Source organism: Colossoma macropomum, unplaced genomic scaffold (genome assembly GCF_904425465.1).
Source record: "Colossoma macropomum unplaced genomic scaffold, Colossoma_macropomum, whole genome shotgun sequence".
Taxonomy (NCBI): Eukaryota; Metazoa; Chordata; class Actinopteri; order Characiformes; family Serrasalmidae; genus Colossoma; species Colossoma macropomum.
The window spans coordinates 82,800-102,445 of record NW_023495625.1 but is presented as its reverse complement, the minus strand read 5'-3'; the positions used below and the strand labels follow the sequence as shown (position 1 = coordinate 102,445).

General features: G+C 39.7%; 1 protein-coding gene across 4 annotated transcripts in view; it reads left to right on the top strand.

Moving 5' to 3' along the window:
- Nucleotides 1–4,029: 4,029 nt before the first annotated feature.
- dennd1a (DENN/MADD domain containing 1A) overlaps nt 4,030–19,646 on the top strand; it is a 35,932-nt gene continuing 20,315 nt past the window's right edge. For all 4 annotated transcript variants that reach the window (XM_036563094.1, XM_036563092.1, XM_036563093.1 and 1 more), the window contains exons 1-13: nt 4,030–4,189; nt 8,385–8,449; nt 8,656–8,699; nt 9,787–9,836; nt 11,336–11,455; nt 11,671–11,740; nt 12,131–12,211; nt 12,759–12,812; nt 14,988–15,098; nt 16,819–16,919; nt 17,043–17,088; nt 17,887–17,988; nt 19,268–19,393. In XM_036563094.1, coding sequence (XP_036418987.1) covers nt 4,173–4,189; nt 8,385–8,449; nt 8,656–8,699; nt 9,787–9,836; nt 11,336–11,455; nt 11,671–11,740; nt 12,131–12,211; nt 12,759–12,812; nt 14,988–15,098; nt 16,819–16,919; nt 17,043–17,088; nt 17,887–17,988; nt 19,268–19,393 — 987 coding nt within the window. In that variant the 5' untranslated portion in view covers nt 4,030–4,172. The remainder of the gene's footprint in view (nt 4,190–8,384; nt 8,450–8,655; nt 8,700–9,786; nt 9,837–11,335; nt 11,456–11,670; nt 11,741–12,130; nt 12,212–12,758; nt 12,813–14,987; nt 15,099–16,818; nt 16,920–17,042; nt 17,089–17,886; nt 17,989–19,267; nt 19,394–19,646) is intronic.

Sequence of the window (19,646 nt, the reverse complement as noted above, 5' to 3'; positions counted from 1 at the left end):
ATACAGTGTTATTTACATATAAAGTACAGAAGAACGGTATAGTGGTAAAAGATATGCAAATATAAATATATTTACATACATACAGAGTGAGTGGAGAGCGTACAATGAGGTAGTATGTCCTGTGAGAGCAGCATATCACTGTCGTCCAAAATGGTAATTTCACAGAAGAAGGAAAAACACATAATTTACTTTCAATGTAAGTCAATGGAACCAGACTTCTTTCCAAGTCATTTTGGGTTGTTTCTTTTGGTCCATTCATTATGAAATTTATACACAATGTAAAGAGCAACAGGTTTTTGCAAATTATGTCAAAAACTGAAAAACTGAAAAACTTGTACAGTAACTGTTGGTGCAAATATAAATAGTGCAGTAATAGACTTATTTTTTTAATAATTATAAATGTTATTTGGATTTATTCTAATATTAGTGCTTTTTCTAAACAAATAAATACTTACTGACCAGATTATCAGATTTTTTCTAATTTTCTCAGATGTATAAACATAGATAGATAGATAGATAGATAGAAAAATAGATAGATAGATAGATAGATAGATAGATAGATAGACAGATAGACAGAAACTTTCATAAAGATATTCTGGATGCAAACCTTCAGAAACCCTGCAAAGAAGAACTTCACCAGGCAACTTCTTAAAGAAGACTTTACCAGAAATAAAATGTCAGGGACTGACATTCAGTTTTCTAACTAACACAACGAACTTAAAACACCATTAAATATGAAACAAAAGTCCAGACACTTTTGGCCCCGCTGTTAACTACACACTGCTGTACACAACACGTTTCCCAACACGTGAAGCGGCTCTCATCATCTGCGTCATTTCCGGTGAGGTAATACTTTCAATTCACGTATTCTCCAATGCTCAACGTCATCAAGAGATTTACAGAGAGGTTGTCGCCATGACAACAGCCCGTCATCTTCATCAACAGCGGATCACATGACCCTGAGTCGCGGCCCGTCGACGAAAAAGAGAAACTAAAACAAGCGGCGACCTAAAAACGGTCATTTCTAAAAGCAGCGAGCCGGAGCGGCTTCCTCATTCACTGCTGTACCACTGAGACCCGACAGGGGGCAGCACCCTCACACTGCGGTTACCATGGAGACAGACAACACCGTTATGAACTAACAGCGGCTTGGGTTGCCTGGAAACAGGCATGACAACTGATGATCGACCTCGATTGCATAGTTTAGGGTTTTTATAAGACGATATAAAATTAAATCCACTTCTGTGATCTTATTTATTTATCTTAACTGAGGACTTAAAATAGGGAGGTTCTGTAACACAGACACTGATACTGGTTTAGTCTGAGATGTGCATAAGCAAACAGAGCAATTAACAGAATAAAACAAACAAATAATGATTAATTACAATACATAATATATAAGAAACCCATAGGTCAAATGAAAATCCATAGCAACCCATTTAAATTCTGAAGTTACACAATTTCAGCCGAGAATAATAAAGCAAAGACACTGATCTGGGGGGAAAGTTAAAGTTTGGTGGGAATTTCAAAAATCTACCTTTATGAATAAAGAATCCGAATTTAAAATATTAACTAATAAACATGTTCCTTAACTTATACCATATGTTGCCTTTGGCCCACCAGATATTAAACCCCCCCACCTCCCAAAAGAATACACAGAATTTGACACAACATGTAAATTATTTAATTCATATTTTCTTTTTAAAGTCATATTTTTGAAGTAGATTAGTAACAAATATAGTGTAAAATTATAGTGTAATGTTGTAAAATACAGTACAGTGAAAAAAGCTATGTAAGCTGTTTATCTCAGTAACAGTATATTTGCTGAATTAATCCCTATTAGATCAAATACAAACATAAATATTAGTACAGTAAGTAATGATGTATGTTCAGTGTGTTTGTTCGACTGTTTCCTGGCCTCTCCTCAACAAGATCCAGTATTATCTGTAGTTACACTATATGGACAAAAGTATTGGGATACCTACACTTGACACCTACAGGAGCTTTTATGAATCCCATTCTAAATCCATAGGCATAAATATGGAGTTGGTCCCCCTTTGCAGCTCTAACAGCTTCCAGTCTTCTGGGAAGCACAAAGTTGGAAGTGCACAATTGTCTAAAATGTCTTGGTCTGCTGAAGCATTAAGATTTCCCTTCACTGGAACTAAGGGTTCCAGACCAACCCCTGAAAAACAGCCCCATATCATCGTCCCTCCTCCACCAAACTTTACAGTTGGCACAGTGCAGTCAGGCAGGTAACGTTCTCCTGGCATTCGCCAAACCCAGACTCGTCCATCAGACTGACAGATAGAGAAGCTGATTCATCACTCCACAGAACATGTTTCCACTGCTCCAGAGTCCAGTGGTGGTGCTTTACACTGCCTACACTGCCAATGTTTGTCTATGGAGATTGCAAGACTGTGTTTAATTTTATCCACCTGTTAGCAATGAGTGTGGCTGAAACACCTGAACTCAATAATTAGGAGGGGTGTCCCAATAATTTTGTCTATATGGTGTATCATCCAATGGAACGTTTCACAAAGCAACTGACTGTTGATTACTCATTGAAAATCTACTGCTCTATTAATTTATTAGAACATGCCGCTTGAATGTTAAAAGCTCCAAATGCTTCAGAGGTTCGTGTTTAAGTGCAGGACTATAGACCACTGAAGACCACAGACCATCTTCATATGCATATTTGAAACCCTGGCTCTAAGCTTAAGTTCTCCATAGCAAAAATGAATGGAGCTTTTGAAAAATTGCCTCTTGCACCCTGTGGTGAATAAAAATGTTCAGAACCCAATACATTTTGTCATGTATATGTTTTTTCCCAAATATCACTGGATCCTTGGAATTACGAGGTTGTTAAAGAGCCATATTACTAATATTGCTACATGCTAATGCTGCTGAAGATCAATTTGACATCACTAAGCTAGACGAAAGTAAGCCGGGTGTTCTGACGAATTGTGCTACCTTGTCGAAACGTCCTACTGTAGTGTATATTTATAGGTAGCTTCATATATAAAACCTGTTAGTAGGATGTTCTGAAATTTAAATAAATTTTATCAAACAGTACTGCCAGCAGCAAAACTACTATTTACGTGTATACCTGTAATTATGCGCTACGGTAGAACATTTCGATAAGGTAGCACAGCTCGTCAGAGCACCGCCACAGCCCGCCTTAGTTTCAAATAGCTTAGTGACATCAAATTGATGCGCAGTAGCTTTAGCTCGCATGTAGCAATGTTAGCATTAAGGCTCTTCAACGACCTCATAATTAGATAGATAAATAGATAGATAGATAGATAGATAGATAGATATACAGATAGATAGATAGATAGATAGATAGATAGATAGATAGATAGACACACACTTGGATGCGACAGAGGCCATTTTCGAAAATTCCAGTCATTTTTTTCATAGAGAAATTCCTTTTAGACCCGGAGTTCCTTATATGGGTATAAGAGTATGGCGCCGACTACAGAAGGACGATATGACAAAGTCTAATTAAAATGTATTACAGACTTTACAGTAGGGCACGCAGAAAACACTGAAAAATAAATGTGAATCCAGAGACAAGGTCTCAAAAACTTTTAGCCATGAGCCCAGTTTCCATTTAGAGTAGGTTTGTTTGGCTTTGAATTAAACTCCATTTTAAATCATTTGGTCAGCTCGTGGTAAGAACATGTGGGACAGAAAAGAGCAGGGAAGAATGTCCGTTACAATTAGCAACTGTGTGAAAACGGGTTATGACGCTGATAAAATATGTAACATGCTCTGCCCTAAAACTTCTGAACAAACATCCACAAACCCACAGCTTTAAAGTTATTAAAGGAACATCCAGAACCGACCCATCCAGCTGTCACCGCGCTATTCGAGCCTGTACGTTTCTCTGTCATGAGACTCCTGCGTCGCTGCCCGGTGGCTTCATGGTAGATGTAGTTTATTTATACTGTACACGCCGCGGCTCCCTTTCCACCGACACGCCTCTGACTGCTTCCGGAACTACAGCTCCCAGAATTCCCGCGGACAGTCGGTACCGTGATCTGCGTGTGGAGACTATGGCGTTCCGGAGTGCTGTGTAACGGGCGGACTGAGGGGGAATCTCACTGTTTCACCGCCTTCATGTTCACAGTCACCCCGGGAGAGACGGACTGAGGAAAAGAGGAGAAATGGGCTCCCGCATCAAGTAAGCGTCCTTCCGTTTGAGCTCCTCTGCTGAGTCTGGGTCTCCGGACGGAGCGGTTAGCGGGGCGAGTCCGGCTCTCCGTGTCCGGGCCTGAGCAGACTTGTTGCGGTAACAGTGCCGGAGCTGAACGCTGATACTGCTGTTTACCCTGTACCGGATTCAGCGATAGAAACATTAAACGGGATTAAATCAGCTTAAGTGTCTGTTTATGAGCTCCAGGCTGGGTTTACTCTCCGGGCTCGAGCCGTAAACAGCGGACCTGATTAAGGTTCTTAAATTATGAATGTGGCGCGTTTGTTTATAGTAGCGTCTTCAGCGTCTTCAGTGTCTTAAACGGTCTCAAAGCAGGAAAACGGGAGTTTGAATCATCACGGGAACTCTTCGCTGTCATTGCAGAAGCAGTGTTTTATTTCGGTTTGTTTACAACTCGGACAGGTGGAGATAACACACATTTACCGTCCTTAGACTGGCTGTTTTAGTCGCGGAAAACAGAATTTTCTGTGCTGTTTTTAAAATGAAAATGAAATTTTAGAGCGTAAACACTGTAAAAGTTGACTCTCCACTCCATACAGTCCATATATGGGGACTAAACCAGCATATTTAATCAAGCCTAGTTTTTCTGTACTGAGCTGCATGAAATTTGTTTGAGGCAAATGTCAACAGTACAGGATAAAATACCCTTGCAGGGAGGCATAAAAATACTTATAATTAATTAAATTTATATTGTTATTTCCAATAACAATAATAATAACATGAAGAATATGAATATTAATTGGTAGGATGTTTATTGAAGCACATATACAGTCTGCTTTATTATAAAGGACTCTTATTGTGACAGCAGTGCTGTTCTACTTTGAACAGGAGATAAGTTCTCCACTACGTTATGAAGTTGGTACCCTGTTGGTGAAGAGAGCGGATAAATCTTCATTCTCTGCAGATCTGATCGATAATTAGATTTGGTTTATAGCTGTGAAGTCAAACCAATGTAAACATCTGAGCAAAGACCGCCGGATTTTAAGACTTAGGACCACCACTCAAATAACACCTGCTCTGTGGGGGTCCTGACCACTGAAGAACAGGGTAACAAAGTATGCAGAGAAACAGATGGACTACAGTCTGTAACTGTAGAACTACAAAGTGCACCTATATAGTAAGTGGAGCTGATAAAGTGGACAATGAGTGTAGAAACAAGGTTGTGGTCATAATGTTATGCCTGATTGGTGTTTTGTTATCAGCTTAAAAAACCTTCCCACGTCCCTGAATACCACTCACTCTCTAGTCGTGAGCTGGAGATAGTTAGGCCTGCTCTGTAAACAGAGACTAACTGTGTAGAAGACAGCAGGAAACAGTTAAACCAGGTTCACATTCAACCAGCGCAGCTCAACAGCTGCATCTACACAGTCTCATCTATATCAGTCCAATAAATGTGGTATTAACATGGATCACGTCACCAACATGTTTAACAGTTCAGTTATGATCATGTGTGGGAATATTAGTGTCTTGCTGTGGTTTACGTGAAATAAATCCACAAATAAATGATGTTTTTTAAACCTGCAATAAAGTGTTTTTAATTGTATCTCGGTGAGCTGTCACCAGGCACAGGCCTAGAGCCGGTAATATCAATCTCCACCTGTAAATCAGTGTAAATATCAGGATTTAAAGGCTGGTTAGGTCAGACAGAGTTCATATTAGTATTGGTGTTAGATCCCTGGTGATGCTACAGCCGTCCGTGTCCAGGAGTCCAAGAGAGCACAGTTAGCCTTGCACTCTCTGGGTGGACAGGATGCCAGTGGAGGCGTCTGTTAGCTGACGTAACAGAACTGGCGGTTAGCGTCTCCTCCGAGCACGTTCAGCTGTCCAATGACGCTGCATTAGCGGCAGTTTGAAAAGATGCGGTGGAGCTTCACATGACACAAGGGAAGCTTGTGCTCGCCTTTGCCCTCCTAGCACTGGTGGTATAGTGTGATTGGGGGAGTCACGGGCAGAACTGGATACGACTAAACTGGCGAGAAAATTGGCCAGTTTGTTTTGTACTTTTCAGCCCAGCTATTTCAGAAAGAGTCATAAGAGCTCATGTACATATCAGTCTATGAGGTGTGAGTTCATATCTGTAGTTTGGTTCTTTTAGTCCGACCGTGTCCAAAGTCCAGCCCCAGGGCCAAATGCAGCCTGCAGGCAGATTTTAATTATATGAGGCCTGCCAGTCAATATGTTGCCATTTTTCCTTTCACCTGATGGTGGCACCAGTGGCGTTAAATGAAGCGAAATAAAGTTAGCTAGAGTTTAGGAGCCTTTCTCCTCTGACTGACCTGCAGTTTCATTTACTGAAAGACAGTTAGTCCAGACTGCAGCCATAAAACTGGCGATTCTGGCGAGATGGAAATTTGAATATTCTTTCATTGAGAGCCACAGCAAATGTGTGAGCCTCAGATTTCAAAACACTAACAAATTCAGTGTCGGTAGATACAAAACAAAGTATGGACATTACAGTGAATATTCAGAGAGCAGAGAAACTAAAGTAACTGCAGCTGTTCAGGTCTCACAGCACCAACGCCTTGCCAGATCAAATTTAGTAATTTAGTAAGTATGCAAAAAAAAATGTGGCAGTTTATGCTGGTTAATCTGCTCCGCTTGTTTAATGACGCAGTTTCTGAATGCTGTCGTTGCATTTATTTGATATGACAGTGCTGAAAATTTAAAGATTTTTATTTCGTTGGTCACACAAATGATATTTCTGAACAAGTAAACACTGGAATAGAAAACATTATTGTCACGTTTTATTGTTACTCTTAAAGAAATCAGTAATTTGTCCTAAGCAGTTCCCGATCTAAATTACTCTGAATGAGCAATCCAGCAATGAAAGAGCCTCGTCCATCTTTTATACAGTGATAGGAAACACAGTTGCTCACAGAAAGCTCTGATTCTGCATGCTAATGTGTTTCTGACCAGCGTTTTCCAGACAGTGTATTTATGTATGCTTAAGTGGTCATCAAATTCTCAAAATGGATTTCTCGGTTCGGTTAATTTCTATACCTGTATTTGTATTGTATTTGTCATATTTAATATTTTTAATCATTTATGAATAATATCTCAGCCCTCACATTGCGACCTTGGTGTCTGATTTGGCCCTGTTTGAAAAATTTTTAGACCAAAGCAAAAAATTATACATTGTTGCATTTTAGTTTTTGTTCTCTTATACATTTTGAACATCAGACCAGGAGATATAAACAGTGATATGACTAAAATATTTCAATTGATTGGACAGATTTTATGAAAAATTATTGTGTGTATTGTCTTGTTTTGTAGAAAGGAAGTCGTTTTTGTCATTCAGTGTGTTTACATGCATTTAATAATCCGATAACAGATGCAGAAAATCAGATTTTGTCAGTAATCCGATCAGCGCGTTTACATGCACTTGGGCAATCAGATAATGTGAAACTCCAGGTCTATATGAGTAAGGCAGTAATCAGATTTCTGCTTTACAACCAGCCAATAAGCTCACAGAATAAGACATGATGAAGCGTAATGTAAAACTCAAACTTCATGATGTGGCTTTTTTTAAAAACTTGCCGCTTTACCTGAATCTAGGAACATACGTCATCTAGAAGATGAAGAATATTTAAATCCATCATTTCATCAAGCATGTATTTGGTCTGTGCATGTCTGAGAACAGACTGCAGTACCAGAAATAAGCAAGCAGCGTCGCTCCAAAAGTGTTTTGTTGCGTTTCACGGCGACGCTACTCGCTTATTTCTGGTACTGCAGTCTGTTCTCAGACATGCACAGACTGAGAAACACGAAAGAAATCAGAGTAAGAGTTTACATGCACTGAGAAATCTGATTACTGAGCTAAAATCGGATCTAAGAAATCGGAGTATGTTGTTTATATGACCGTTTAAATAATCAGATAACTGCAGAAATCCGATTACGATCAGATTATTGAGTGGATGTAAACGCACTAATTTTTTTGATGTTGAAGTGAACAAAAACTTCAGAAGTGCAGGCATGAATCTGTGGATACAGAATGTAAATTGACTGTAAATTAAACTTTTCTCTTGTTACTATGTAATTGAATGTGTAATTACATGTAAATAATAATGTAACGAACAGCTAATGCCCAGCTGCAGTACTGTTGCTGTGGTTATGCTCTTCTGTTTATGTTGCATTTTAAAGTTTGGGCTCCGCTGTATTTCAGGGACAGCCCTGAGACCACCTTTGAGATGTACATGGAGGTGGGCCATTCTGGGACGGTGGGCACAGGTAAAACTCTGCTCATGAATAATGCAGCATCATCCCATTAATATTCATATTAAGGAGGTCTCTGCCAGTTTCCATTTGGAAGAGCAGTGACTGATACAGCTTGCTGTTTTTGGTAGCGGCAGTAATAATAATAATAATGATAACAGCAACATCATTGAAACGTTATAATAACTGTCTCTCTGTCTTTCTGTGGTTGTGTTGTGCAGAGCCGGAGGTGCGGAGAGTTTTTCCTGAGGACTATGCTGAGCAGGTCTGTATTATACTGTGTATTATGAGCTCATTTCTCTTTTCACACTCAAAGCCTGAAATATTATCGCCATACTTTCACTGTTTTTTTTTCTTTGCGTTATTCACACATGCAGCTATTTGGGATCATTATCGCTTTACTGGACCCCCCAGTCATACCATAATCTTGCTATAGCAGATGTCATATGTGGTCATGACACGTAAAGTCCAGTAATATAACAGTGTCATGCTATTATTACTGGTAATTGTCATTTATGGATGTTGTAATGTTTCACATCAGTTTATGTCACATAGTCATTTTTGCTAAGTGTGCTCTAATGAACCATCATGACATAAAATTTTCTGACATCTGTCATTATAATCATCGGTAATGATAACATAATACTTTTATCATTCTCATAAATCTGAAAACCTGACCGTAAAAACACGCAGTAGCAGTCATGCACGCACACGTTGTAGATTTTCACCACTTCACTGTAGAATCCAAATTCACTCCTGTGATGTTTTCACTCTCAAAACAAAACTAAGAAACTCGGCTGTTAAACTAAAGGAGCACAGAAATGTTCAGCTTTGCCAGCTATAAACTAAACATCGCTGTATTTCCCAGAAAAGAATTAGCTTTCGCTCACAAGAGTCCTCCAGGTAGCTTCCCAGATGTCGTACTGGGTCTCCTGCAGGTAAATTACCAACTCCAGCTTGTGCTCACACTGAAACCCTTCCTGTTTAGTATTTAATTACCATTTTACTCGAATCTTCTAAAAAACATGGAAGCTGGAATAAAAGGAAAGAGTGGACACAATAAATACTGCAACATCTGATATTAGATATATTGTTGAGGCTGAAAATGAATAACCTGAACCTAATGATCATTTTGACTGGAAATCAAATTAACTAAAGGGTGTCTGAGTTTAGCACAGCACTCTGTGTGTTATAGATTTTAGGAGAGCATGACTACCAGCAACTAACGGAAGTCTGGATCTTGCACAATTCGCAAAATTTCCTCTGAATGTGTTAAGTTTAAAGGCTGTAATACTCTCTCTCTCTCTCTCTCTCGCTCTTTCTCTCTCTCTCTCTCTTTCTCTCTCTCTCAGGAAACTCTGCAGACTGTGCCAAAATTTTGTTTCCCCTTCAGTGTGGACAGGTATAACACCTACTGCTCATGGTTTTTACTGGCAATACCAGAAGTTAAACTCCTGGTATTTCACTGAGACTTCCTGTTTACCACACTGTTAGTAAATTGTGTTTTTTAAAGAGCTTGTGTAGTTCAGCCAACTGCAGTTTAGCCCCGCCCATTCAGCCTACAGCAGTTTAGCCCCACCCATTCAGCCTACAGCAGTTTAGGCCCACCATTCAGCTACAGTAGTTTTGCCCCACCATTCAGACTACAGTAGTTTAGCTCCACCCATTCAGCCTACAGCAGTTTAGCCCCACCCATTTAACCTACAGCAGTTTAGCCCCACCCATTTAACCTACAGCAGTTTAGCTCTGCCCATTCAGCCTACAGTAGTTTAGTCCCGCCCATTCAGCCTACAGCAGTTTAGCCCCACCCATTCAGCCAACTGCAGTTTAGCCCTGCCCATTCAGCCTACAGCAGTTTAGCCCCACCTATTCAGCCTACAGTAGTTTAGCCCTGCCCATTCAGCCTACAGCAGTTTAGCCCCACCTATTCAGCCTACAGTAATTTAGTCCCGCCCATTCAGCCTACAGCAGTTTAGCCCCACCCATTCAGCCAACTGCAGTTTAGCCCTGCCCATTCAGCCTACAGCAGTTTAGCCCCACCCATTCAGCCTACAGCAGTTTAGCCCCACCCATTCAACCTACAGCAGTTAAGCCTACAGCAGTTTAGCTCTGCCCATTCAGTCTACAGCAGTTTAGCTCCACCCATTGAGTCTACAGTAGTTTAGCCCCACCCATTCAGCCAACTGCAGTTTAGCCCCGCCCATTCAGCCTACAGCAGTTTAGCCCCAACTATTCAGCCTACAGTAGTTTAGCCCTGCCCATTCAGCCTACAGCAGTTTAGCCCTGCCCATTCAACCTACAGCAGTTAAGTCCCACCCATTTAACCTACAGCAGTTTAGCTCTGCCCATTCAGCCTACAGCAGGTTAGCTCCACCCATTTAGCCTACAGCAGTTTAGCCCCACCCATTCAAAATACAGCAGTTAAGCCCCACCCATTTAACCTACAGCAGTTTAGCCCCACCCATTCAACCTACAGCAGTTTAGCCCCACCCATTTAACCTAAAGCAGTTTAGCTCTGCCCATTCAGTCTACAGCAGTTTAGCTCCACCCATTCAGTCTACAGCAGTTTAGCTCCACGCATTCAGCCTACAGCAGTTTAGTTCCACCCATTCAGCCTACAGCAGTTTAGCCCCACCCATTCAACCTACAGCAGTTTAGCCCTGACCTTTCACACTGAAGTTATAAGGAGTGTTTCAGTCCAAATTGCTTATCATATGTGGCACAATACAGAGGAGCCAATGAAAACATTTACATATATCAGTCCCGAAGACACAGTAATAAAAACAGCCTGTTTAATTCTAAGGAACAAAGCAAGGCTGGAAAATGATCATGCAAAAATGAGTTATGGTTCTTTCCCTGTATCTCTCTCTCTCTTTCTCTCTCTCTCTCTCTCACTCACAGTCTGGCAGTGGGTCAGGTGGGGCAGAACTTCACCTTTGTTCTGACTGATATTGACAGTAAGCAGCGTTTTGGGTTCTGCCGTCTCTCGTCTGGAGTTCAGAGTTGTTATTGCATCCTCAGGTCTGTATGTTCTCTGCTGTGGTTCTACAGAGTGATACGTGTATATATATATATATATATATATATATATATATATATATATATATACACACACACACACACACACATATGTATGTATATATATATATATATATATATATGTATTTATATGTATATATATATATGTATATACAAGCTATTATTCAGTGTATCTATGCTTGTGTGTGTGTGTGTAGTTATCTTCCATGGTTCGAGGTGTTTTACAAGCTGCTGAACGTGCTGGCTGACTACACCATTAAAGGACAGGTCAGTGACATCACCCACACTGGGAACGTCAGGTGTGTTTACCAGCACAGGCGCTGTGCAACAGGCATCTCTGTACGAGTATTTACCTACAGTGCATCTGTAATGAAAGTGTTTTCATGACGCATATGGTGACAGTGTGTAGGGGTGCATATATTTTTTATTGACTTGTAGTTCAAGAGAAGAGTATAAATAACAAACATACTAAAACAAAATATTAAAATTTATAGGAAATCTTTTTTTTTTTTTCATTCAGTCAGTAAAGTGAATTTAAAATATTCAAATGTTTCTGATAGTATATCTTAGAATATTTGAAAATGAAAATATTTTATAGGTGCAGTCTAGAAAAAGTAACCTCTGTTATTTATGTGTATGTTCTGCAAATATGTGCAGGAGAGTCAGTGGAGGGAGCTGCTGGAGTCTCTGTATGCGTTACCAATCCCTGAACCTGGAGTCCCTGTACACCTGAGCGTGGTAATGTTGTCTTTTTACTCCAACACACACTGTGTCCCTGTCTGAGCACATCTCAGTGATGACATTAATCAGAGTCAGATTTGAAAAAAATATTCTAAACAAGAAGAAAGTTAGAAAAACTGTTCTCTGCTTCATCAGGACTATGTGAACATGTCTGACAGCACAGTGATTGACAGTGGTATAACCGCAGCAAAATAAAGTAGCTTTTCTGGCAGAGGTCAGATTAGGACACTGTGTAAGATACTGAATTATGGAGGTAAAATGATGTTCTGCTGGGAGTTGTTTAGCACTTGACATTAGAATCTACCAGTATATTTCTGCCCAACTCAAATGCAACTGAGAAAACGCAAAAGGACAAAAGTCTCACAAATGAAATGACCCATGTTGTTCTTAATTTGATAGTCAAATGTAAACTCCTGCAGGAGCACAAACCTAAAATCATAAACAGATCAACAAAACAAGTTGACAGCAGTTACTGAAGTTTTATGATTGATACTTGAATGATAATCATGCATATCTCTCTCTGTCTCTCTCTCTTTCTTTCAAGCATGCCTTTTTCTCAGTGCCTGATCTGAGGGAGTTGCCAAGTATTCCGGAAAATGTGAGTTTACTTGTTGTGTTCTACGTTCTACACATTAGACAGATACAGCATTACAGTGATCCAGTGCCTGTTTCATACCACAGAATGCTTCACACTACATACTACACGTTAATCCACTGCATTCTACATACTACACACTAAACCACTGCATTCTACATATTACACACTAAACCACTGCATTCTACATGCTACACACGAATCCACTGCACTCTACTTACTACACACTAATCCACTGCATTCTACATACTACACACTAATCCACTGCACTCTACTTCCTACACACTAATCCACTGCATTCTACTTCCTACACACTAATCCACTGCACTCTACTTCCTACACACTAATCCACTGCATTCTACTTCCTACACACTAATCCACTGCATTCTACATAGTACACACTAATCCACTGCACTCTACTTCCTACACACTAATCCACTGCACTCTACTTCCTACACACTAATCCACTGCATTCTACATACTACACACTAATCCACTGCACTCTACTTCCTACACACTAATCCACTGCATTCTACATACTACACACTAATCCACTGCATTCTACATACTACACACTAATCCACTGCACTCTACTTCCTACACACTAATCCACTGCATTCTACTTCCTACACACTAATCCACTGCACTCTACTTCCTACACACTAATCCACTGCATTCTACATACTACACATTAAACCACTGCACATTACACACTAAACCAATGCACAGTACATTCTACACATTTATCTACTGCATATCACTAGGGGTGGGAATCTCTAGGCAACCTGTAGCTCTTTTACTGGCCGGTTGCAGCTCCACAGCAGAATTAGATTTCTAGGTAAAAATAAAATAATCCTCCTTTGCAGTAAAATAAAGCTTTGCTGATCGTTCAACACAGTTTAACAATAAATGGTCTTAAACTCTGGAATTATTGTAGTCTATAACTGCTAGTTCACCTAGCTAGTAGCTAACGAAAAGGCAAAGAGAAAGATTTAAGATGAACATCGATAATTTGGAGACGAATAGACTTATTTGCGTTTGTAATCACTCCAGCTGGTTTCCTGATATGTTTAATCTGTAACAAGAAACTGTCGAACACTAAAACACACGTGAAACTGAAGTCAGTTTCTCGTTCCTCAGCTTCTTGTTTGAATTTTCCCATTCCACCTTAAATAATGCAGCAGCTCATTCTGCCGCCTCAGGAACCATTTAAGGTGGAACGGGAAAATTCAAACGAGAACCTGGAGAATGAGAAACTGACTTCAACCTCGTAAAAAGCAGAACATCGAGAGACATTTTACAAGAAATTGTTCTACTTTTGCGGAAAAGTTTCCAGTTGGAGAAGTGAGAAAAGCGGCTATAGCTGAGCTACAGCTTAAAGCAGTGCAGAGTGAGTCTGTGTTTTTGTCTGTATTATATTTTTACCCTACAATAGGATATCAGCACGTACTGAGACACACGTACAGCCAAGATGGTAAAATGGACATAAAATTTTGTGGTTCCCAAGGTGGTTTGATTTTTGTTGAAAAGACAAAATGACTCTTATTAACATTTGGGTTGCGACCCCTGCGCTAGCTTTTAATGTTGTGTGCTGCCACAGACTGTCCGGGTGCTGCACTTCTGCACTTCGCAAAGTTGCGCCTTTTTCATTCCGTCAATGTTACGTTATCGATTAAAATTTAGAAAATCAATTTTTGACGTTTGTGAATCGATTCAGAATCATCCATGTCTGAATCACGATGCATCTAAGAATCGATTTTTTCCCCCACCCCTACACACTTAACCACTGTAGACTACGTAGTACACACCAAACCACTGCACACTACAGAATTTGTTTATCATAATATTCTCCTTTGCAATACTGACATCACAGCAGGCCTCCATATGCAAATGAGCCCCCTGACCAATCACTGAATGTCTGACTGTGCTGTGAACATCCTGAACCATCTCAGACATTCAGGATGAGTTTCTGCGCATATTTTGATAAATCGAGTGATTCACATTATCACTTTATCAGACTTAAATCATTTTAATCAAATATCCAGTGTTTAACCACGTCACATCAAAGAACCACTAAAGTGTTTTTGTTTATTTAATGGATTGTAAATTATATCATGATCAAGATATGGAATTTTGTCTGTATCATTTGGTAAAACATCACTTGTTTGTTTGTCACAGAGGAACCTGACGGAGTATTTTGTAGCAGTAGATGTGAATAACATGCTCCACCTGTACGCCAGCCTGCTGTATGAGCGCAGGGTCCTCATCAGCTCCAGCAAACTGAGCACTGTGAGTGTCCGACTGTACAGACACCTTCAGCATTCTTTGGGTTTTGTTCTCAGGTGAATTCAGCGTCTGGATCCCAGACAGTGTGTTAGGAATGAGGGGCATTTTATCCATTTCTGCAGTTTGAATATTTGCTTATTAAATGAACAATATATCTCAATAGGAAATTGTTTTCTACTGATATAAGTACAAAATAAAAACACAGAAGGTTCATATTGGTTTATAGAGTGCAGCTATTGTTAGAGATGATCCGTACCTCATAATTTGGTTGATTTAATGATTTCTATGCCACAAAAAAGACAGATACCATACAGATAGTCTAAAACACTGAATTTCTCACCTTGTGTGTAGCTGCATTTTGAGGGCAGTTAGTGCAGTCTGAGATAAATGACTTCAGAAATTTGGGCGTAAAACAACATTCAGCTCTAGTTTTTCAGAGCTCGGAGATGATGCAGTGTGCTTACATGCGCTCATGTTTAGCTAATAAGTGAAAGCCATACCATGAAATTTTTCTTCATATTTTATTTATTTCTGTTTATACTATTTTATCCAATACAATTATTTTAGCTTTATTTCAGTTGTTAAATATAATTCTTATTAAAAGTAAGACACATTCCAGAATAATATGCCACTGATAATCCACATAAATAGCTTTAATGAAGCATCTAAAATGATTTTATTTAAAAAAATATGAAGAGCTTCATTCCAACATGCTGTATAGCCACTGGTAATAAATTTGGATATAGAAAATGTATGAAAAGAATAACAGCTTGTGTGTAACAGAAATACATTATTTTCTGTAATTAAGTTGGTTTTAATCATAGCATTGATATTTCTTGTATGTGTACAGCCCACTTCCTACAACATGTATCATGAAAAATTTGACAGTGACCTATAATGAAACTGCAGCTAAACTCCTTAAATGTATAAACACACTGTACCTGATACGTACTGAAACCATCAGAAACTGTTCTGTGACGTATGTTATTGGTTACACTACCATCCACTACGTTTCTCAGCCATAGACCACTATGATAAACCCACCTGGGAAATAAAGGCAATGATGCGTTATAAACCTAAACCTTTAATTATTGCCTAACGACACTGTCAACATTGGAATAGGGTAGATGCTTATTTGAGGCTTTTAATTAATGAAAAATGTTGCTTTTGTTTATCTAACCTGACTACATTGCTTTTCGTTGGTTTATTTAAAGCGTTTATGTGAGTTGAATAAAATCAGGTCACTTATTTAGATTGAACATTGGACATTTTTTAATAGTGCATTGTAAAAATGGTTAAAATAGGTTAGATAAACAAAAGCTGTGTTTTACAGTTCAGAGCTGAAAAAATTGTTTGCAGTGTATGGTGGTGGTAATTAAAGGTTTATAATGGGTAATTTCATTTTTCCTCCCAGGTGGGACTTTCAACCCATCTGTGCAGTGAACACACACACACAGTGAGCACACTTGCCTGGAGCTAGTTGGGGGTTAGGTGCCTTGCTCAAGGGCACTTCAGTCACATACTGTCAGCTCAGGGGATCAAACCGGCGACCTTCCGGTCACTGGGCTGTTTCCCTAACCTCCAGTCTATGACTGCCCCCGTATGACTAAAGGGCGGTTTTGCATGGAAAACCTGCAGTGCGTGTTATTGTTATACCAAATGTTCTCTCTCTCTCTCTCTCTCTCTCTCTCTCTCTCTCTCTCTCTCTCTCTCTCTCTCTCAGTTAACAGCGTGTGTCCACGGTGCAGCAGCCATGTTGTATCCCATGTACTGGCAACATGTTTACATCCCGGTTCTGCCACAGCATCTGATAGACTACTGCTGGTGAGAGAATACACACACACACACACACACACACAAACGCACACTATCTTACAGACTGCACTCTGTCAACACTCTGTGTGTGTGTGTGTGAATATTTGTGACCTTTTTCTCTCTCTGTGTTAGCGCGCCGATGCCGTACCTCATAGGAGTTCACTCAAGCCTGATGGAGGTAAGAGGAGACGCCTATAGTATAACCAGTAACTTCCAACTCACCACTAACCTCTATAACCTGCTTTAGCTGGCCCAGCCTAACTAAACTAAACCACTAAAACATCATCATCCCTGACCACTAACCCCATGATCCCTGACCACTGACCCATAATCCCTAACTATTGATCCACCATTCTCTACTGCTAATGCTTTATCCCTACCCACTGACCCATCATCCCTGACAATTTAGCTAGTATCCTTAACCATTACCCACTAACACATAATCCTTAACCCCAACTCTTAATCCATTACTACTAACCCATGATCCCCAACCCCTAATCCATATTCCCTTACTCCAACCCCAGCATCTAATCCATAATCCCTTACTTCTAATCCATAACCCATAATCTATAACCCCTAACCCTTAATCCATAACCCCTAACCCTTAATCTAGAACCACTAATTCTCAATCCATAACCAGTAATTCTCGATCCATAACCAGTAATTCTCGTTCCATAACTAGTAATTCTCAATCCATAACCACTACGTTTTTATCCATGACCACTAACCCTTAATCCTTAACTCCTAATCCCTGATCACTAACCAGTAATCCCTTACCACTAAAACCTAATCTCTGAAAACGAACCTCTAACTCCTAATCTTTAGCCCTCTGCGAAGTTCCATTTGGTTCACCCCAAGGAGTCAGTTTCACCCTAACTGCAAATCTTTAAATCCTATATCTAAAATCTAGTATCTAGTCACTAATTACTAATCTAGCTTTACAGGTTTCTAAGAAGAGATGTATGTGTGTTTGCAGAAGGTCAGAGGAATGGCTCTGGATGATGTTGTCATTCTCAACGTGGACACTAACACGCTGGAGACACCGTTTGATGATCTGCAGAGTCTTCCTAACGATGTGGTGAGAGTTCACATACGGACGCATATACAAATCAATAAGATCAGAGCGTTAGAAGGAGAGAAGTAAGAAAATTCTCGTCTCTCTCTGTCACACACAAACAGTCTAATTCTTTTAATAAGTAGACGTGGGCTGGTATTCGGTAGTTTGGCATGCCATGATTTTAGTCGTGTTCGGTTATCGTGCACGCTTTAAAAATATCGTTACATGTTACTCAAACAAGCTGCAGTTTTACCAGAGATTTTTAGATCTGCAGCTCTGCTTTCACACCCTCCCACTGCACTTTCACGCTCTCATCACCTGATACAGTCCTTCCTCTGAGAGAAGCCACAAACTCATCATAACAGCCACAGCACGGCAGAAGGAGGAGCGAACTGAGTTTTTCAGAAAGGTGAAAACTCATGTCTCATCCAGATTAGAGAAGGGAAAAATGCTCCATCTCACAAATACACATATGCTGCATGTTTATGAAGTAAAAGACAAAAGAATACCGGACTAAACCTGTTTTTATTTAACAAGCAGAATGCTAATGAGCTAACAGGCTTATCCAGTAATATTCAGCTTTTGGCTTTAAGATGAACTATTTACTAAATGATTCAGTGTAAAACTGGAACAAAAATGTTTTCCAAGGTCAGTGAGTAGACTTGAGCCATGTAGAATGGAACCCAGTGTGGGGAGAAAACACCCTCATTAGCCTAATAATAGAAAATTTCATACATACGATAGCAAAATTAACACCATTGTTTTTTTTAATAAGTAAAGGCTGCTAATAAAGTAAAGGTGTCCACATCTTCAGCAAAGGGCTGACGAGCACTGTTATGTAATGACTAGCGCAGCATGTTCATCATTGTATGATACAGTGCAGTATATGACATTTATTCAGATAAGTTCAGGTACTGGTAGGATGTTTTACGCTGTAGGATGTTGGAGCAGCTCTTGATAAAGGTCTCAGTCTGAACTGCTAATGGTCCTGTATGATAGTGACAGTGAGCATCTTTATGTGGAAGTTTAGAATTTTTATTTTTAACGATGATGTTTTTGCAAATATTATACACATATGCTACTATTCTTAAAAATGACATTCAGAACATCTTTATAATATTAAAAACATCGAGATGTGGAAAGATATTTTTTTAAATCAATATTGTGGTGATATTGTGAACTATGATGAGAGTTTCAGCAGTTATAGTGCCAAACAAATTAAATGTTGGCACATGCCCGTTAGTAACTGCATGCTGTGTTTTTATGTATCTCTGTTGTGTTGTGTTGTGTTGTGTTGTAGGTGTCTTCTCTGAAGAATCGCTTGAAAAAGGTTTCCACGACAACAGGAGACGGAGTAGCCAGAGCGTTTCTGAAAGCACAGGCTTCTCTGTTCGGCAGCTACAGGAGCGCTCTGCGCATAGAACCGGTAATACACACAGTCTGCACATAGAACCACTAATACATACACACACAATCTGTGCAAAGAACCGGTAATACACACACATCTGCGCATAGAACAACTAATACAAACACAATCTGCGCATAGAACCACTAATACATACACACAATTTGCGCATAGAACCACTAATACATACACACACAATCTGTGCATAGAACCAGTAGTACATGCACACACAATCTGCGCATAGAACCACTAATACATGCACACACAATCTGCG